The sequence below is a fragment of the Leguminivora glycinivorella genome, chromosome 2 (genome assembly GCF_023078275.1).
Source record: "Leguminivora glycinivorella isolate SPB_JAAS2020 chromosome 2, LegGlyc_1.1, whole genome shotgun sequence".
NCBI lineage: Eukaryota > Metazoa > Arthropoda > Insecta > Lepidoptera > Tortricidae > Leguminivora > Leguminivora glycinivorella.
In genome coordinates, this window is record NC_062972.1 from 27,024,649 (window position 1) to 27,047,518 (window position 22,870).

The following is a 22,870-nucleotide window of genomic DNA, read 5'->3' on the forward strand; positions in this document are numbered from 1 at the left end:
TCAATACAATCCTGCCGATAGATGGCTCTGCCTGTATGAAACCAACCTACGAGGTTTGAAAAAATATTGTTACATGTTATAAAATAATTGTAAATAAATAACACTCGGTGTAAACTTGAATTAGTTTTACTTACTGCATTAACCACGAGATAAGGTATAAAACATACTAGTTTGTTACTCCAAAGATATAAAGAAATAGTGTTATTTTGCAAGTGTCCATAACTGGAACCGTAAAACTGCATACCTCCTAATGATGGACAAGGAACCATTTACGAAACCAAAATTTACAATAAACAATTCTATGTTAAAATAACGCAAACTATTTTTATTTGGGGTATATAAAATTGACTCATTGAGTATCAGTTGGCTTTAAAAGTAAAATTATAAACTTATTTCACTGTCCATAATGAGGGATCCATTACTGGAGGACTGTCGTCCATGACTGGAGAAAAAACACCTCGTTTTAATTTGTTAACTATGAGGAAACCAATAGCAGTATCTATTCTGTAATACGCTTAAAATGTAAAAGAAGGATAGGACATACAAGTACAAGATTTAACACGCTTAGCGGTAGAACTTTTACATTTATCAGTGAAATATCAAAAACAGGCGAAAATTTTTCTTAAACTGTCAATGATTATAGGTCCGTTACCTTATACAGTGCACTAAATAAAGGACATAATTATTAATTACAATTACAATTACATTAGAAGAAAAAAGTTATGTTTAAACATAATTTCTATTTAATAAGTCCAAGAGAAAGATACAAAGTAAGTACCTAAATGAATTGACCGTGACGTCATTCCTCAGTATTTCATAGTAATTCCATATTAGAAAATCGTTTTGACAGTTCCTAAAAAGAAGCTGATTTGACTAGTAGGAATCTAGCCTATTGTACGCATTTTACTTGAAAGTGGAGACAGGTTTTCTGACGAGCATAGTAAAGTGGAGTAAGGTACAGCGGGGCAAATCTCGGCTGGGGGGCCAAATGTAACTGGTCCATTTTCTCCATGTTTTACAATGTTTGCATTATTAAATAGTGTCCACCGGTTACCGGTAGGCGTGTTCAGTGGATACGTAGAACTCAACATCATATTGTAATAATGGAAAAAATGGATTAGTTACAATTGCCCCCCCCAGTCGAGATTGGCCCCGCTGTACCTTAGTATTTTTAATTGCAATATTTAAGTACTTTTATTCGAAACTGAAAACCGACTCTGAAGAAACATTATTTTGAAAGTATTTCAGTAGTATTCAAATTCATATCGGCTGATGGGTCTTAGTGTGACAATATCTTAGGGGTAAAATGAACACTGCACTGGTATTAGCATAAGTTTTTTTTTTTTTTGGAAATTACCGAAACTTGAGAACTACTAACTAGAGTGGCAACTAAGTGCCATACCTTCGTTGTAACAAAATAAATATTTACACAGTAGTTACGCAGTGCAACTCATCCATGTTAAGTACAAATTTTTGGTAGGTACTTATGGCCGAATTACCATGACCAAATAGAATATTCGTCGTTTCGAGCTTGTGTCAAGTCAAATAATTTACATACGAAGTGATTCCACGTAAAAGTATAAAAAAACGCACTTCCGTGCCTTATTAAAGTTATGAGTTATGACTTTTTAACCGCCGCCCAAACCTCAAAGTGATTTTAATGTGTGTTCCACGATATCTCCATCGTGACTGGAGAGATTTAGAATTTTTTTTAGTTGAAATAGACATCGGAAAGAATAAAAAGTGCTTAAAAGCGTGATATTTTAAATGCTTTACGTCAATTTTATTTGCTGTCTTCGCTGACAGCTGCTTCCCTCTGTCCAAGTTTAGTTAATCTTTAGATTATCTGCTACTACGGGATACTTACAGGTAAATTTGATTTATAATCTGTTTTATATGAAATACATAATTTACTCATGAATTTATTTATAAATAATTAATTGAAATACGGTTGTACTCACGTTATTATATCGCTATTGGCTGCGCGCCACATGTTTCTACTAGCGCTTCGTTTCGTGGGCGATTGTGCCAGGCCCACCTGGCCCCAGGCGAATGGCATTTCTCCGACGTTCGAAAGCGATACGGCTGGACTCCGCAAACGCAAGAGAGAGATAATATAGATATCTACTAGCGCTTCGTTTCGTGAGCGTTTCGTGAGCGATTGTGCCATTCGGCTAGCCACCCTGATTGTTTCATAAGTGACTACTACGAATATAATCGAGGACTGAGTTTGCGGAAGTCATAAATCCGCAAGCTAAAACAGAATGGGATGTATCTCGATACAGATGTTGGGAGTGATTTCTCAATTACAAACACAAATACGTCTGGCGGCGCGGAACGCGCGCCTCATCGACGCCTCAATCCGCGCTGGGGGCTATTCGAATCGCGGAAAATTTCACATCGTTTTGATAATGTTTCTCGCTCATAACTTTTCTTTTTAACCCCCGACGCAAAAACCACGGGGTGTTATAAGTTTGACGTATCTGTCTGTTTGTCTGTCTGTGTGTGTGTCTGTCTGTGGCATCGTAGCTCCCGAACGGATTCGATTTAGTTTTTTTTGTTTGAAAGCTGAGTTAGTCGGAAGTGTTCTTAGCCATGTTTCATGAAAACCGGTCTACTATGTCGCGGTCGGGGGTTTTTTCAATTTTTTTTTTTGTGGTTAGGTTATTAATTGTTTATCGGCTTTAGTGACCCACTGCTGGGCATGTGCATCTTATCCTCAAGCCAACCCAGTATTTGCATTTTAACGTCAATTCTGATAAAATGTGTCAAAGTCGTAGCGCCATCACCGTTTCGGTTTGCCAGGCGTCCTCATGCACAGAATATATAATAGTACAAGTATTTAAGTGCCTCAGGTACACAAAAAGCAATGACGATGGTTTTTAGTGAAGTATTAAGATTTATTTAGGAGGCACATTGCGGACTATTGTGATTATGATTACATCTATTTAAGCCACCAGAAATCGTATACCGTCTAAATCAGCCATTAAACTTGAAATAATATAAAACAACACTCCACGTCCAGTATCATCATCCAGCTATAGATATAACCACTATACGTACATGCAATACATACTCTGTTTGTTTATTAATATTACCATGCAAAGATATCAAGAATTCGTGTGTGAAAAGGATTATATATTATTGATAAGGATGTGTCAACACTTTCATCGGATAACACATCTAAATGGACTGTTGCGCTATCGTATCGTTCCATTTGGTCTAAAGGTATTTCTCCACTTACCCCAAAAATGACGAAATATGGCGCTGTCCAATTACAGGGGCCCGATTTTTGAATCTCGGCCATTCGATTTCGTGAAATTCGTTTAATAATATCTCCACTACTAGCGATTTAAATTCTACTAGCCGTCCTTTTTCAAAAATAGCATTACGTCGTTTTCCACAGACTTTCGAACGGCAAATTCGTGCGTTCGAAATTCAATAATCGATCCCCAGTTCTATTATTATTTCAGACAGATTTTTTACCGAACTTTAAAATTTTACTAATTTTTAAATTCCACCAACCACCAACCAACTTACCATGAAATTTTGTTCGTTAATGCTCACACTATTGTGAGCATAGACATATGAATATACAGCGTGTGTATTCCATACGGCCGAATATCTTAATAACGATTAGTGTCGGACCTAAGGAGCCGGTTTTTTTGTTGAATAGAAATAATTCAGCACGAAATGTATTACGTCCACAATCCACATCAGTTAGCGTACCTAACCTAATCGTCATTACGACATGACGTTTATGTCATGTCAAATTAAGTTGGACGGCGTATATTGCAGCTTGATCAGATTTAAAAAAATAATTACGCTTAATTGTATTTTATTAAAAAATGTATTTTAACTCTTACTAGGCCACCACCATGTCAAAATAACAAGCAATAAGAGATTTCTTACAATCTGATTTATAACGTCACTGTGACATAGTTCTACAATGGCCTAGGGTTCCAATTGGTTGAATTAAGAGATATTTTTAGTTGTACATAGCTGAATTAAGAGATATCTTAGAATAAATTTAAAAGTGGAAAATGTCTGCCTTGGGTGAGACTTGAACTCACGGCCTCTGGATCGATACTCCAGCGCTCTGCCAACTGAGCCACCAAGACTTCAACCAAGCCAGCGAAATTTTCCACTACTAGGGTCAATGGGACCCGTAGCGACATCTACCGTAAGAGTGTTAAACTTCTTAAACCTAGCCTAGTGGCATCGATTGCAGACGTTTCTGCTAATCAGAAGTTAAAAATTTAAGAGATATCTTTGCTCAACTTTCGTATAATAACCTAACCACAAAATTAACATTTTGAAAAAAACGCCGACCGCAACATAGTAGACCGCTTTTCATGAAACATGGCTAAGAGCACTCCCGACTAACTCAACTCTCAGATAAAAACAAAACTAAAAAAATCTAAATCGGTTCATCCGTTCAGGAGCTACGATGCCACAGACAGACACACACACAGACAGACAGACAAACAGACAGACAGACACGTCAAACTTATAACACCCCGTCGTTTTTGCGTCGGGGGTTAAAAATATTTTAATGAAAAATAAACGATGAATGGCGTCCCAAGTTCATAGAAAACGTATCGCTATGCGCATGCTGTTTGTGTGCCCCTTACAGACAGACAAACATTTATACAGGTGGCTGGCCAGGTGTGCAAACGGCACGAGACCGTCTGCTGCCCGCAAATATATACTTTCTTTAAAGTTGCTTCCATAAAAGGGTATCGTTTTAGCAACGACTAAGGACCCATTTACATGATGCATACGAGGCATATTATTATGGTTTTGACAGCCTGCGATTGCGGTGCGGAAGCCCAAACCATCCAGCACATAATTCAAGACTGCCCTATAACACGCTATGCCGGCCCTCCCGAAGACCTGATCACCCTGTGCGACGAAGCCACAAAATGGCTGACTGCTCTTAGTCTAGATATTTAAGTAAAATTTCACGTTCTAATATGTTTCTATTTTCTAACATGACTGTATACCTACGATACGAATAAATAAATGATTTTGATTGGTTTACAGAATAGGTTAGTTTCCGATACAAAATTAGAATAAAATATATGGACAGTTACTACTGTAGTTATGTTTAAACATAATTTCTATTTAATAAGTCAAAGAGAAAGATAAAAAGTAAATGAATTGAATGTGATGCCACTCCTCAGTATTTCATTTTATAGTAATTCCATATTAGCAAATCGTTTTGACAGTTCTTAAAAAGAAGCTGATTTGACTAGTAGGAAACTAGCCTATTGTATGTAACCTCAATAGTCAGCAATGGAACTAAAATTGTATGCGAGTTTGTGCGCTGTCTAAGTGAGCCTTAAGAGGGCTTTCATGTGAAAAATAGTGAAATGGCAACCGAGCGATTAATCATACCGTGTGTGGTATCAAATTAAAGGGCTTTACGAGTAGTTTACAAATTTATAACATATTGTAGGACTTTTTCTACTTGGTCTAACAAAATATGAGAAAATGTCAAGAAGTGGTAATAATTGCGACGGTGAAGGCTCGTTTTCAAAAAAATCACCAAAAATATATAATAGAAATTTATAATCACTGAGGCATAAGAGAAATGTAAGAAAACGTTGCAGATTATTTTTGTACAAAAATTACTTCGATACGATGTAGATTTTCAAAGAAATTGTCACTTAATTTTAGGTAAATTCTTAAAAACATTGAATTCGTCTTAGCCTCGTTTACTCTTTTTCAACAAACCTTATAATAAAAATGTAGTCTTAGAATATGGTAGTACAGAATATACGTATTATAAATTCACTAATTTTAATATTCAAAATTTTCAAAATTTTACAAATAAGATCGACTCATTCAACGCTATACGCGGGTGTTTCTAAACGTGCATCAGAGAAAAAAACTTTTGTGAGCTAGCTTTTTAAAAATCCCGTCTGATAAAAATCCAGATATTATAGTATTTTATGCAACTGGTGGTTAAAAGAGGTCAAAAAAGGTGAGTGGCGTGGGTAACAATTTGAGGCGAAGCCGAAAATTGTTAATAAAGACGCCACGAGCATTTTTTGACTCAGTTAAACACCGTTGCATACAATACTTTTTCTACGACCAAGCACTTATTTTGAAAGAAAATTATAAATCAACAAATACCTACTTTCAGTCATCTTAGTTATCTAGTGGACCGCCTACCATTTTGAATATGCAGTTTGAGTGTAAACATGAAAATAAAACTGTCTATGGTATGGTTCTTTGAAGCCTGGCCACTAAGACGAATCGAGCCGAGTTGAATCGAGTTCTCATACATTTGAATGCGATTCGACGCGTCGGCAATGAACGCAGCAGCAAACGAAGGAGTCTCGACTCTGCGAATTGGTTTGTTAAGTTGGTAGCAATGTATTTACTGAACTGTAACAGCTATATCGTGCTACTTCTACTAAATGTTTTCAGGGTATAGACTAGATAGACTTGTCCTGACATCTTTTATGTAGGGTTTTTAAGTTCTATGCACGACCATGTAACTCACGAATAACAGTACGGGAGTAGAAAAAGATGGTTTAATTGAAACTTCAATTAAATATATCTATTAACGGAAAGTGTAGTATTTCACCGACTAAAACTATCAATTTTACATTATTTTGACGTTTTTCTCGAAAGCACCCTTAAAAAGAAGCTGACTTGACTTGTAGGAAACTAGCCTATTGTATGTAACTTCAATCAGCAATGGAATTAAAATTGTATGCGAGTTTGTGCGCTGTCTGAGTCTTAAGGGTAGGACAGACTAGACCACGTTCAGTGGGGTGTTCCACGTAAAGCCTGGCCAGAAATATTTATATGACTAATTGTCAAGAACTGCGCTGGCGACAGTTCAGTTTAGTATGAAGAAAATAGTTTTGGTCAGGCTTTTTTAACCCCCGACGCAAAAACGAAGGGGCGTTATAAGTTTGACGTGTCTGTCTGTCTGTCTATTTGTGCACTGAGAGAAATTTGCATTGTGAATGTAACAAGTTCGACTTGTTGCGGTTTATTCGTTTGAATCAGCCAAACGTATGTTTAAAACAATATGTGTCAGGTTGTTTTTATAAAATCGACTTGTTGATTCAAATATATTGCCGATTCAAATGACAAGTAGCTTGTTGTTTGAACCAAAGAGCACGTAGGCGCTATTTTAACCAAAAAACTTGTTGAGCGAACATGAAAACTGGTTGTATTTTCTCTCAGTGTGAGTGTATGTCTGTCTGTGGCATCGTAGCTACCGAACGGATGAACCGTTTTAGATTTAATTTTTTTGTCTGAAAGCAGAGTTAGTCGGGAGTTTTTTTAGCCATGTTTCATGAAAATCGGTCTACTATGTCGCGGTCGGAGGTTTTTCAAAATTGTAATTTTGTGGTTAGGTTATTTACATATCTATTTTTGGGAAACATAATGTCATCTAAATTTCTCTGCAGCGAAACAGTTGACCTCGTTTCCGGTAGCTAATAGGTTATTAGATAACCGTAACATTACTTACATTGCATGTTTAAGGTTATTTGATTAACAGTTAATCGAAAACGGATGGTGCTTTATTAAAACTAAATGTTATAATTATCAGCATCCTTTTTGGCAAATATTATAATGAGTAGGTACTAAACCTAAATGAACATACAAATTATTTCGGTCCAAAAAAAACATAAGGTACCTACAGCGGGCCAAATCTCAACTGGGGAGCATGTAACTAGTCCATTTTTTCCATGTTTTACAATGTTTGCATTATTTAATAGAGTGTCCACCGGTTATATATATATGATAGGCGTTTTCAGTGGATACATGTAGAACTCAAGAACTTAGTAGTATAATAATGGAAAAGTTACAATTGCCCGCCAGTTGAGATTTTCCCCGCTGTACCTTAGATAATTGTTACAAGTATAGGTAAGTAAATAAACATATATTTTTAGATGTGAGCAATTTTCAGCAATATATTACGAGTTATGGATACACAGTAGGAGTTCACGAAACAAGAGCGTGATTTATATAACAAAGACCTTAACACCAAAGGTGAAGGTCTGTAGTGCTTGTGATTCGGTCTTCGAGGGGCCTACCGCGAATCAAGTTCGTCGTGTTGCCTCTTTGTCGCACTTGTGAATTTGTACATAAGTGTGACAGGGAGATGAGTCGAACGAGGTTCGCGGTAGGCCTTCTAGTTGTGCTGTTACTAAGTTAGCACTTGTTAGCACAGTGAATCCTGTTAGTATACCTACGTAAGTGTGACGTTTACAAGGGTATACAATATACATATAACCATACAGTTATATAAATAAAATAAATGAAATTATATTCGCGAATTTATTTTTTGCCCTATGGTTGACCGGTAGAGAATGCCTGAAGGCATTAAGTCCGCTATTTGTATTATTTTTTAAATGTGCAATAAAGTTTTAATAAATAAATACTTAAGGTACAGCGGGGCAAATCTCGACTGGGGGGCAAATGTAACTGATCCATTTTTTTCATGTTTTACAATGTTTGCATTATTAAATAGAGTATTGAACATCATAGATTGAGTACTGAACATCATAGTGTAATAATGGAAAAAAATGGATTAGTTACAATGGCCCTCCAGTCGAGATTTGCCCGGCTGTACCTTACTTGTTTTTTCCGCGGCTTCGCCAGCGTACTAAAAGTATTATTATTCAAACTTTGGACCCCCATTTCACCCCTTTGGGAGATTCTTTTGAAAAAATTTTTGTTAGTGCTCCTCTACACCTTATAAGGAACCTACGTGCCGTCGTGCCAAATTTTTAATCTCTAGAATCAGCGGTTTCGGCTGCACGTTGATATGTCAGTCAGCCAGTTTCTTCTTTTATATATTTAGATTAAATAATAGTAGAACATCAGGAATATACAGCGGAGTGTGGATTCCATACGGGCGAATTACGTATCCAGTTATAGCATCTGATCATACAAATTGTATAAGATAATCATTTCGTTAAAAAGTGTTATTAATTAATAGTAATACATTTTTTTAACTTAATTTGAAATGACATAAACGTCATGTCGTACCTAATAGGTAGGTACGCTAATTGTTGTGGACATAATACATTGCGTGCTGAATTATTATCTATTGATAAAAATATTTCATCTATTAAAAAAAAATCATGTAGATATTCGCCCGTATGGAATAAACACGCTGTATGCAAATTAACAATGATGATCGGAGTACATCCGTATATTTAAATATTTGAATATGTTTCACGAAAAAGTCTACTTGTGTACTTAATGTCATTCATTGATAACCAATAAACCTAGCATACATAAGTGCGTTTTCACATTATCCGATACGATATCGGATGTCGGGCCGATATCCCATACATTACAGGCGCCATCTTGGATTTTTAGGGTTCCGTAGTCAACTAGGAACGCTTATCTGTCTGTCCGTCCGTCCGTCCGTCCGTCCGTCCGCGGATAATCTCAGTAACCGTAAGCACTAGAAAGCTGAAATTTGGTACCAATATGTATATCAATCACGCCAACAAAATGCAAAAATAAAAAAATCGAAAAAATGTTTTATTAGGGTAAAACATGTAGGTAAAGTGGGGGCTGATATTTTTTTTCATTCCAACCCCAACGTGTAATATATTGTTGGATAGGATATTTAAAAATGAATAAGGGTTTACTAAGATCGTTTTTTGATAATATTAATGTTTTCGGAAATAATCGCTTCTAAATGAAAAAAAAGTGCGAAAAAGTAGAACTTTATAAAGACTTTCTAGGAAAATTGTTTTGAACTTGATAGGTTCAGTAGTTTTTGAAAAAAATACGGAAAACTATGGAACCCTACACTGAACGTGGCCCGACACGCTCTTGGCCGGTTTTTTTCCTTTAAAATCCTTCCGAAATCCGATATCGGTTCGGATAATGTGAAAACGCACTAAGACACTTCCATTTTTCAATACAAGGAAATATCCACAAATAGATTTATTTTTAGGTACTTACGGATAATTACGAGTATTTATTTAATCGGGGTAAATTGATGCTTTTGTTTCAAGAACTGCGTAGGTAGTGATCAGGCTAAATTTAACCTAAATGTCATGGGAAGCCTGTCTTATCTTCGTGAGTTGACCTTTTGAGTTCTCCGAAAGTAGAAGGGTTTGAAAACTTACATATTTTTTGTGAGTTTTCCTTTGGAATACCTATTTTAAATTTAATATCAATAATACTTGCCTAACGTACATACATATATACTATGTATAAGTACTATACTGTCAAGTAAATCTTGTCACTAAAAAAGGCTCGAAATTCAAATGTTTTATAGGACGATGAACCTTCGCCCCTACATTTTTCAAAATCGCCAAATACTTACCGCCCATGAACACCCGAAACATCAGAAGGGTTGAAGGCGTGTTGTTGGCCTTTCAACGTGCAGTTTCTGAGTCGCAGCAAGTTAATCAGACATAAGTGTCAAACATAAAACAACACCATAATACATATTACAATATAAAAGTCGCATTTCTACGACAGAATTACGTTATTTAACGGCTCTTTGATTGAATCTTGTTTTATGAAGGTGGCCAGATAATCATTACCATCAAATTACAATAGTTTTTTTTATTCTTTTCCAGTCGGAGGACAAGTATGCTGCTTACAAAGGAGTCCGCGACATTACCATCAAAAAGGTAAGTTCGCTTTCATAAGAGTATAATAAAACCTCAAATTCATGGGTTACTTACCGTTGACTAGAACTATGAAATTTGACTAATATATTTGGCAAATACAATACATTCCTCACATAAGTTCCGAAAAACTCATTGGCACGAGCCCGGCTTCGAACCCGCGACCTCCGCCGGATTGAAAGTCGCAGGCTCTTACCGCTAGGCCACCACCAGCGCTTGAAAAATATATTGAGCGCAAATTTGACTTACATTATATCCTATTAATATTTTATTTGTAGAAAAAAAAGTAAAAGACAAGTGAAACCCTCGTTATTATTTTCCAGGGTCCTTCTGGCCTCGGCATTATGATCATCGAGGGCCGGCACACAGAAGCCGGCCGGGGAATCTTCGTCTCCGACCTACAAGAGGGCAGCGCTGCCGAACAGGTGACTGTCAATAATTTTAGCACAGTACAGTATAAACAACTTACGTACAAAACGTTTCTGTTTCGAATTTTGTCCAAGTAAACTTGAATCTTTACAACTAGGGAACAAATCAAATTATTTTATTGGATATTTTTCGATTTGTTCTTTTTTTCAAGCGTAAGCTGAAGACCCGGGTTCGATTCCCGGCTCGGCCACCAGTGGGCCTTGTCGTTTTTTCTTTCGTGTGTGATATCTATTTAAATTTATAAACTTGAATCTTCTTTTATAAATTAAAGCACTGACACAAAATCAGTCTTGACATCTAACACAAGAGTACGCCACTATGCTCGACCCAGAGCGATGTCACTTCAGCTTTTGCTGACGCCGAGTTCACGGAGAGCTGCTTCCACTTTATCTACCTAACGATATTTACGGATACCAACAGAACGGCGTCCAGTTGGTCGCCCCAAGTATGCCCTCTTAACTGCCCGATCCTCTCGCATCCTTAAGCTATTGTAGCACTATTATTCTTCTATACAGGTCCTTAAGCCTCATTTTTGATTATATGTAGTAGTTTATATATCACTTATACTTTAATGTTATTATTTTTCAGGGCGGTCTTCAAATAGGAGACATGATATTGGCTGTGAACAGAGATTCCTTATTGAGTTGCAGTTACGATGCAGTAAGTTCTCTATATACTTTCTTTGACTTCTCTATTTGTGTCTTAGATAATTTCAATAAGTTTGGTATTAATTCTTCCAGGCAGCGGCAAAGTTGAAGCACACTGAGGGAGTTGTGGTGCTCACAGTGTGTAGCCCCAACCAGAAAGATGATAAGACTGATGATGCCAGCGGCTCAGCTGGTAAGAACACCTACTTATTATGATATAATTTACTGTACGTAAATTTCAGACAGACAACGCTTTGTCCTTCTACCACCAGAGCAAATACCATAATTTTTTGACGTTGCTCGATGGCATAAAGGTCACGAAAATCTCATATAAGTTCAGTGTTAGTCTTGCTGAGAATAAAAATTGCCCCTACTTTTACAGCTGATCGCTCTGTACTGCGCCATATCTGTTATGGTTAGCTATTACTTTCTCAAATTTCAAAAATTGGCATACAGAGTTACCATAATAGTGTAAAAATTATATACTTACCCCCTTATTCATAAACGTACTCTAAAGATATCAAGCTGTTAAAGTTCGTTTGTCCTTTTCTATCACACCAATACATCGGAAAGGGACAAGCAAACTTTATCGGCTTGATAACTTTAGAATACGTTTACGAATAAGGGGGTTAGCAAATTAGCAGTGGAATTCAAGATAAGAATTTTTCATCTACAAAGATATAATTAGCATTTTTATATTTGTCATAATTCTAGTGATAGTGGCCTAACCTACTGGAAAATCTATTCACAGCCAACGCAGCGTCACGACCAGCTAGCAGGAACCAAACCCCAGACGCTGGCAAGGCAGGCGCTTCCCGCCCTACCACGCCGAGGCCGGCACCTTCTCCTGTGAAAGGTATAGCAAAAAATATTATATAATAATAAATCATCTCCCTCATGTCTTTTTACCTGGCTCGTATGTGCCTTGGTTTCCCTTGATAGTCACTGAGAGAATTGGCCTTAAAATCTATAGGCGAAACCAGGCCGGTGCCGTGTGATGCCGGCATCAGAAAATAATAGCACCACCCCATCTCATCCCGTGGGTGTCGTATAAGGCGACTAAGGGAAACAGATGGCGGCAGATATACGCATGAGCAAGGCTCGTCCGTATCCTTCGCAGGGTTCTTACTTGTGTGTGCACGCCGCCAACACAAAAATAAACTAGGCCTATACGGATTAATGAGATTCCCTTTACGATGTTTGAAAATCTCTACCTCCCTATTGTAAGTCACACTCGCGCTCACTGGTCAGGTTGTCTACTACGTCTACTCGTTAGACCATCAGAGTTTGCCTGTTATGAATTGATATAACATAATTTATAATTATTTTCCTTAGAATCCCTTAGCACGCTGTGCTGTTACTACACACTCGGAACTGTTGGTGGTTTTGTATTAGTACGGAAAAACAGGAGATTGACAATTGTATTGAATATTCCAACTTCCTATTGCAACTATTCCAATTTGTTTTTTCCAGCGGAACCACCTCCCGACCCTGCAACGTGTCAACCCATTCCAAATCACGACACGGTCATAGAAATTAATGCAGCCAACGAGATTCTGGGCGTCGTCCTACTAGGTGGCAGTGATACTTTAATCAATGTAAGTAACATTATATACTCTCGACGTGAAACCAATAAACCTACCCTGTAGAGCTGCACTCCTAGTAATTTTTTAGCCACGTCCAGATTGAAAACTTATCCCAAGATTTGGCGTTTGAACTAGTTTTACGAAAGCGACTGTCATCTGTCCTTCCAACCCGAAGGCTAACTAGACTAACTAGTCCAGTTTCCTCACGATGTTTTCTTTCACCGAAAAGCGGACTGGCAAATATCCAATGACATTTCGCACACAAGTTCAGGTAGAAACTCATTGGTATGAGTTGGGGTTCAAACACGTGATCTCCGGTTCGAAAGTCGCACGCTCTCACCGCTGGGCCACCGGTTCCTTATTTTTTCTGTCCCATTGGATGTAAAAATGCCCTATCTGTAAAAATAGAAGACAATAAAAGTAGTGAGGTAATAACGTTTATAAGAAAAAAAATGCGTTGGTACAGGATAGCTCATGAAATGTCCCCACTTTTTTCACCTCACAGGCTGGTGCATTTTAAGTCCAAACGGCATACATGCAAATTCGAAAGAACCTTGAACTCCGGTGGTAAACATCGTTTCAGATACTTCCCAAATTAAATACAAGTATTTAATTTAACTGATATTAGTCTGTGTTTCATAAATATTGTGTATTTAGTTTTAGCCTCGCACCTATTTTTCGAGCTGAAATATGAGTTTAGAGCTTTAGTCTGGTTTTGTTTACCAATTAAGGACTAAAAATCATCAATTCACTGACTTGATTGAGTCTTGATTTCACGACACTAAGTCACTATTCATTCTGAATCTTCACTATTCATTCGGTCTCATTTTCTGCCATCTGAGATATCAAGATCTCACTCAACAAATTTAATATTTCCACACTTTCTTCCTTCATCTTTTAGATTAGATACCCCTATTTTTCGTTGACTGCTACCAAAGTTCTATGATACAAGATTCTTATTTAATTCTAAGCCACTTAAAATAATAATAAATATTACATTTACATATTACATTATTATTATGTCACAGTTTCGTTTTCTTTCAACCCCTTATTTGCCAAGAGTGGCACTGAAGCTTTAGTAGTTTCATGTGTTCTGCCTACCCCTTTATGGGATACAGGCGTGATTGTATGTATGTATGTATGTATGTATTACATTATTTGCATTAAACAAAACTTATTATTTTAACACGTTTTCTCAGGGAGCAGCGGCGGTGATCCTAGATATATATAAGAAAGGTGCGATAGCCAAGGACGGGCGGCTGAAGGTTGGAGACCAGATCGTGGAATGCAACGGCATCCATATCACCAAAGAGATGACTTACGAACGAATCGCTATGAGCATCAAGCAGCGAGCGCCTAAGGTAAATAAACTAAATGAGTCTTTATTACAATCCTCATTAACCAAATGTGGAATTTTATGTACTTCAAACTAGGAAGTCAGCAAGGCTGTCAGCTTAGTACCTATTCATACAAATGTAAATGTTTGTGACTGTTCTTAAAAGTGTTAGGTCAAGAAAAAAACAAGGTAGCTTTAGCTTTTTACAATCCAGCATAAGGCTAAGGATCTTATCGCATGTACAGTCAACCAATTGGAACCCTTGGCCACTGTAGAACTACGTCATAGTGACGTTATAAATCAGAATGTAAGAAGTCTCTTACTGCTTGTCATTTTGACATGGTTGTAGAGTGGCCTAGGGTTCCAATTGACGACTGTCAGCCTATGGGTATATAATTATGTAAATATCAGCACTTCACAGCAAATAATTACTTTGCCATGAGAATTATGTTGACGTTCAAAGTATGATTAAGTCAAATGAAAAGAAATAGAATAGAATAGAAATCGTTTATTCGTGGTAAATTACAATAGGTATTAAAAATACAAACATTTATTTATTAAAACATAATATAAAAATTATCGTTTACCACGAAATGGTCCCGCCTCAGCATAATGCTAACCATACAGTCAGCGCTGGTCTTCCGGCGACACCATTTGTGGGCCACGGACGCAAACGTGCAACTCGGCCTTAATATAACTTGAACGCGCCCATTTGTCATTCTTGGGTCGACGCCATCTTGTTGCGCCTGCGCGCTGCACGATGGGTTAGGTGTCATGATGACATTCATATGACATTTGAGAACTGAGAAAACGAAAACCATGTTGCACGTTTCACGATTGATATAAAATTACAATTCTACATTTCAAACAGTTCAATCTGCTAAAAAAGTAATAACTACATGGAACAAGCATAACGTTAACTCGTTACACGGAAAGATAAGTGCAATAATACATTGATTAAGTTCTTTGTTACAAAAGCGTTTACGTTGCCGAAGCGTGTGTGCTCCGAAGTGCCAAGAAACAATATGCATACAGTTATCACCTATATAAGTGACGATTGGGTTACAACAATTATACCCACAAGTTACGATGCGGCAATAAATTGCGAAAACGCGGACACGAGATCAACAAGTGCGCTTTGGCTGTGTCTGTAAAGAAAGGACATAAAACAGGTATGCCTTTTACTACCTAATTAACTAATTAATTGGCTTGCTCATTTGTACAAATTGTAGCAAGCACTTAACACAGTTACTTGAAAGTATTGATTAAGAACACTACAAAAAACTTGTGTCATTTCGGAAAGCTTCCTGCTGCCGCTGGTGCTGAAGTATACATAACTGAAGTTTGGTTTTAAAAGATTTGATACTAATTTGCAGGTTCCTGAGGGGAGGAGGAATGTTGTTCCAGCAGCGACTGGCCAAGTACTTAAAACTACCACGAAATGCTGCTGAGGTGTGTCGAGGCGTCACCAGTTGAACACTGCAGTTACGAGCCCCTAACGATCTACGAGTGGACATCCATGATAGCTTCTCAAAAAGATATGACGGAGATTTGTATTTAATCGTACCAAAAAGAAGACAAGCCAGATGAAGTTTGCGACGGTGCAACATTTTAAGAATGTTATGATCATTCAAAAACGGAGTTACATGGGCTCTTGGTGGGATATTGAAGCAGTAACGAGCACACGCATTTTGTACCCGCTGAATGAGTCGTTTCGTTTTTGCTAGGAGACAAGAACCATACACTAAGTCCATGTAATTTAATTTAGTTAATAAAGAACCACCCATCTGTTTTTGACTTTCATGAAATAATAAAGCGGTTATTCTGACGTGGTATCAAAACCTTATAATAACAACACTTAATTTAAAGAACTAAACTATTAAAGATATGTTTTATGTGTTCCAGCTGAAGCTAACAGTATTCCGTCCAGACCCCATTCCCTTCACGGAGGTGGAAGTGGAACTGTCGCGCAAAGCGGGTAAGACTCTGGGCCTGACCTGCATCGCACCGGTGGAAGGCACGGGAGTCTACCTCGGGGATCTGGTAAGGGTCTTATAGTCTTAAGTACATATATGAAACCATGCAACAGTTTAGGCAATATACTCGTAAGTAATCTTTTAAAACTTCATCTGAGCTTGGATTTTTATTATCATAGATCCCTCCGATATTTATTATACATTTCTAATACGAACAAAACATTCTCAAAGCTTTGTTAGATTTGGTAGACAAGATATTTAAGGGATTGTCCTTGAGACCGATCATATATAGGGATCCCCATTCACATGAATTCTGGCACATTTTTGGCAGCAGATTAAAGAAAACCAACGGTTTGTCAGATTTGGTAGACAAGAAACCTATATAAATGGCTGCCCTTGAGACCGATTGACTATAACTGTTACATTTTTTGTAAAAGGTTAATGCTATTTATAAACTATTGCCTTGTAAAAATAAACTACTCGTAGGTACTTATTTATGAAATAGTAAAATTACCTCCAGCCACTAAAACTGCTTCCCAATAGTCAGATCATCACACTACTTACTCTTATTGCAGTTACCCGGCTCCCCCGCGGATCTAGACGGCCGTCTCCAGAAAGGCGACTTCCTAGTATCCGTGGACGGAAAGGACGTTTCTCAAGGCGACTACGTAGCGGCGGCCACGGCGCTGAAGCTGTGCGCCAACAAGGCACAGATCAAAGTCAAGAGGTTCAAGATAGTCAGATAATAAGTTGACAGAGTTACCGCCATCTAGTGTGTACTTTTAGGTATTTATAAGGACAAAAACTTTACTTTGTGATACGATTACCGAGCTGGTGTTATTTATGGTTTATGGATGCCCTCTATCCGGCCAGACGCCTATAAAAAGTCTGTTGTTCTATTCTAATTTGGATCTTTTTTTTTCTCAGATCAAATCGCAATTCTATTGGCAGGTTTTGATGCCTGGGTGGTTGGCAATATAGTATTATAGTTTGAATGTTATTATTCTTCTAAATATCTGAAAGTATAAAAGAGTTAAGTCATGTAAGGCCCACTTGCACCAACCACTTAACTCAGCCGGCGTATCATGCTGCCAATTTTATCACTTATCCACGTGGATAAGACATCTGTCACTCTCACACTGACATACTTGCTAAAGCGTGACGGATGCTTTATCCACGTGGATAAGTGATAAAATTGGCAGCATGATACGCCGGCAGGGTTAGTGGGCTGTCATCTGTCAAATTCCATATAAAATCATCAATCATTTTCGTTGGTGCAAGTGGCCCTAAATGGTATAGAAAAGGGCGTCTCTAGGTAGGACAATATCGTACTAGTACTGTTTTCTTAGGGCTGGAGGGTTGTCAAAACCGGTGAAAACACTTAGTTGAAATGTTTTAATTGTTTTAAAGTAAACTCATATTTTGAGGAATTAGTGGTGATTTGGTCGAACCCAATAAGTTGAGCAAATTTTGTTTTTGAAATTCGAACCATGTACAATTTCGGCAACGTTCTTATTTCAATGAAAAATAATTTCAATCGGATTTGACCATTGATTCCTCGATTTCATATCTATTTGTAATTTAAACTAAACTTCATCAATGCATAGTGTTATCAAAATAAACGAATTTCAAGTAGAAAAACGCGCAAATTATTTTTTTATTGGGGAGCAAGCCCACGTGCTTACGTTTTGTCTATCAAAATTGATTTTTCGGAATTTTGGCTGAAATACTGTTATAGCTTACCTTACTTTACAGTTACAGAATGTCGCTACAAATGATATTGGGACACAATATTTTGACAATCCTATAGTCCGCTACATTTTAATATCGATAAAGCGAAGATGAAATAATGAGTGGTTGTCACGAGTGTAACTTGAAAAGTGGATTGACAATACACTGTATTAATTATTATTTCAAAGGCCTTTCTGTGGATAGTTTGAAACTTATTGAATGAATTTGTTATGATTTTCAGATATACATAATTAAATATCTTTTGAAAATAAATTTCATATCCGCTTAGAAAATATACGTATTATACTGTTCTCAGTCGATTACTATTGAGTAACACTATATAACAATATTTATTTTAAATTTATTTTTATCTTTACCAACCAAATTACCAATCAAATATTATTGAAACCAAAGGCATAGGGTCGTTTGGTTACATGAACCTTTTGTAGTCATTAACTTTTGTTGTAATACAAAATGCTGTAGGTAAAACTATACTGCAGGAAATAACTCTGTTTGATTCTGTTCGTAGTAGGTATTTACCGTTGAAATCTACTTACCTGAAACGAAACAATATTAAAAATAAAACTTTAAAAACCATTGAGTAAATAAACCTTTATCTGATCAACTAGAAAAACCTACTTAAGTTTTAAGTAACTTAAAATTACAGTTTTCCTATAGTTTTTTATGTCATTAAACTTTTCTTGCATTGTAGGCAATTAGAGAATCAGTATTTTGAGTACAATTTTGGGATCTGAGTTAATCTAAGTTAATTCTAAGACAGGCCGAAATGACCCTTGGTTTGTAGGATTGACGTGATTTCAGTAAGTATTAATATTTAGATTTTGTTATTCGATCCTTTAGTTTATGATTTTTATAATCATAGAATGGGTAGAATTTCGTATAAACCAATTTATTTAACATTAGTTTAATGGAGATGCATATATAAAAATAAAGCACTAAAATACCCGTTAAAATAATTAAAAAATACATTTATAGTATCTTAGTTTGTTTAAATATTAAATATTCAAAGTACGAAACCTCTAGTCCACACCTATGTAGAAAAATAAACAACTTTTCTTACTAATCTTAGGCAATTTTTGCTAGAGTGCTAGAAAAAAATATATAGCTATTTATAAATAATAATATACCGATAGTATCAAAATCTGCGAAAAAATGTTGAACTATTTTTTTATCTTAAAATCTTGGTTTTGTAAAAAGTACATAAATGTAAATCTTTATAGTTGAAGTTTTTCGTAGCCTTACCTACTTAAATGTAAGTATATGAACTTCTGTAGCTAGAGGAATTATACCTATATATTCACTTTCCAACATAAATATATGAAAGTATGTCGCAATTAAATATGCATAACATTAATAATTAAATAAATAATCCCTATCAATCGACTACATCCAAAAAGATACCAAATTAAGTCGGGAGCGATTTTAATAAATGTTTTTTTTTATATAGAATTGTGCCAACAGACTGTCCTTGGTCATCATTTTAGCCTTTACATGATTATTGATAGGTATGTCTTTTTTAAACTCGAAAGTACCTAAACATAAACAAGAACGAGGTTTAAAAGGTTTTAAGAACCTCAACCCTGGTTTTTTTAGAGCTAGGCTGAACCAAATTTGTAGCTGTGAAAATGTTCTTTTAAACAACAGAAATAATATTCTGATCTGACGTATTAAATAACATTTGTTAACTGTGTGCCTCCCGGTACAGAGATATCTTAGCCTAATTCTAGTTTTGACAAGCGATTATTTACTTTACTTTACACTCTATACTAATAATTTTCACTTTTAGAGTCATATTAGGTGAATATTTATTTTGTTAGGACGCAAACATTACCTTTAAGTATACCTAATGCATGAATGCATGATGTCCACACATTTACAAACTCAAATATGCTCCTATGGGCATTAAGACCAACATTTATATTTTGGCATTTTTTACAACTTTTTAAATACGGCCAATTCGAACTTTAAGATAATGTAAAATTATGTGAAAAAGTAGATCTGAATACGATATAAACCGAATACTTTATAAGTACACATTTCGTTAAACAAACGCGTTACTAATACGTCAAATATTTAAAATATTAAAGCATTACTTAATGTTTTAAACAGGACGTAATCGCGAATCTACCTCTGAGGGTGTAGACGAATGGCATTTCTCCAACGCGAAACGCTACCGAAACGCCGCAAAAATGTAGTCTGGCTCTGTCGCGCCAATACGCAAGAGCGATAGAGGTAGATAGCTACGAAAGATATATTAACGTGAGCGTTTTGTGCATTTGGCTACGCACAGTGACGTGTCTGCTCCGAGACCACGGGGACAACGCCGTCCTTAAAACGTCGGAGGTTAGTAAAAACTTAATAATTTGCGATTACTTCCCGTATGAAAGTTTAAATCAAAATTAAAGCATAATTTTTCTGATTGATTTCGATGACGACGAGTACTGTCATGATAAGTTGGTATCCGTAAATATAAAATAACCAGTTGAAAAAACTGTAAATGTTGCGTAGCATAATTCTAAATCATTGTAAAGTGTAAAAAGTTTCCTATAAGCTTAGAATTAAATTTAAAAATGATGTGATAGCTCATGCCCATCATAGTTTAATTATGATCACTTCTGATCATTTGAAGGTACCTTTCATCGTAAATATCATAAAGGTAAGTGCATTTTCACATTATCCGATCCTATATTGGATGTAGGACCGATATCCTACATAATTATTAGGGACGCCATCTTTGATTTTTACCTTTGACATTCTCCCTAAATCCGATATTGGATTGTAACAGTGTGAAACTGCTTGAACAGTTTACCTATTGCTTAATATTTATCAAGTGATATTCTGTTTTGTGATATGAAATTTAATAAAAACTACAATTTAATTAACAATTAGGCTAAGATGGGTATGAGATATCATTATAGTTAATACACAGTGAAAACAAAATTATAGAGCGTTTCATTAAATTCCTAATTATTTGTAGGTAGAAATTCCAACCTTAAGTGACATGATAAATGTCTACGATCTTTAAAAGAACAATACAATGTTACAACCAAAGGTAGACTTTTATCAAGACAGCCTACTTTTCTGCATTCACTGTGGTTACAGTTATATTATTGTATTAGCGCAATCTTGTAGAAAAAATACAAAAGACCTCTATAGAGCTTCTGTGAAAACTATATATTTTCATGTGATATTGTTTGATAATAGGTATAACGTAATGCCTGCGATCCCCAGTTGCACTATTGAAGTCACATTTTTATGTACAATTTGGGTTATGTACCTAAACTAATATTACAAATGCACCTAGGTATGTTTTTTAATAACATACTTGTACTGTATTTTGTGTAGGTACCTAATATACGTACAAGCAAAGAGGATCGAGTATTATAGAGAGGTACTGTCGAAGTAAAATGTGTAATCACAGTGCATAGACTGCCATCTCTTGACACAGGCTTAAAACTTTTGAACCTCAGTTTTGACAATTTGGCCCATATTCTTAGCTTGATATGTTTTAAAATGTCAAATATTAATATTAGCGCCATCTATTAGCTGAGCGTACCCCAAAGGTGTAATGCCATCAAGGCCACCGTACCTTTTTCTGTATGGTACTGAGGTACGTTTTTTTCTTGGACTTTATCTGTCTATAGGGAGTTATATATTATTTCTTTGGTACAAGTGACCACCCAGTTTTAATCCGTAGTAGGTACTTTAGTTACATAGAATGGTACTAAATTCTGCAGCGCCTTATTTTATATACTAGTCTGACCTACAGGTGAAAACTCTTGCTATTATATTCAAGCAGGCGTTATCTTTAATTATATTTTTAAATCGCGACAAAAGTCATAACGCGCTAAAAATTGTAAAGATTTGCAATATTAGTACAAGGCGATAATTTATGAATTTAGCTGTTTGTGATAAAATTTTAAAATATTTCATTCTTAGTCATAAGCAATTCTAACCAGGTGGATGGCAGCATAGATTTTAGGTATATTAGGGGTACTAAGATATACCAGTATCTGCCATTCGCTATTTATATGTAAGCTTTTGTAAGTAGAACTTTAAAATTTCATCTTAGATGTTTCTTATCCTTCAAGTAAATTATATAACAAAGCCTTGTTCATATTAGTTTAAGTGAAGTAAATATAGTTAATATAGATTTATTAGATCAAAAAGAACAATACATTTATTGTTAGATGTTTCACTTTTCCCAGTCATTTTAGTGGCTGTAATTTTTAAATTTATTAATGTATTTCTTACAATTATACCGTTGGACTTTTAAATATATACATACCTAAATAATGTAAACTGGAAATTGTATGACATAGTGATTATGTAATAAATTGTGCGCTTTTTTAATCGGTATTTTTTTTCCAATCTCATGTGTCCAATACCAAGTCTCTCATAAGTTGTACATAAGTCAACTAATGAAAAAAAAAACAAGTTCCGATGTTGCTGTTATTAACTGAGAAAAAGACAATTCATTTAATATTATTTTATTTTATTCACAAAATAA

The 22,870-nt window shown here is 35.9% G+C and overlaps 1 protein-coding gene and 1 long non-coding RNA gene across 2 annotated transcripts in view; both read left to right on the top strand.

The window, feature by feature from the left end:
- LOC125236457 overlaps positions 1-17,774 on the top strand; it is a 182,786-nt gene extending 165,012 nt beyond the window's left edge. The window contains 9 exon segments of the mRNA XM_048143271.1: positions 10,584-10,637; positions 10,958-11,059; positions 11,652-11,723; positions 11,804-11,903; positions 12,462-12,566; positions 13,184-13,308; positions 14,496-14,657; positions 16,538-16,675; positions 17,184-17,774. Of these exon segments, the coding sequence (XP_047999228.1) occupies positions 10,584-10,637; positions 10,958-11,059; positions 11,652-11,723; positions 11,804-11,903; positions 12,462-12,566; positions 13,184-13,308; positions 14,496-14,657; positions 16,538-16,675; positions 17,184-17,354 (1,029 nt within the window). The 3' untranslated portion in view covers positions 17,355-17,774.
- On the top strand, positions 15,303-16,372 carry LOC125236502. Its single transcript, XR_007178212.1, has 2 exons — positions 15,303-15,804; positions 16,009-16,372. It is a non-coding gene; the product is annotated as an uncharacterized LOC125236502 (long non-coding RNA).
- Positions 17,775-22,870: the final 5,096 nt, after the last annotated feature.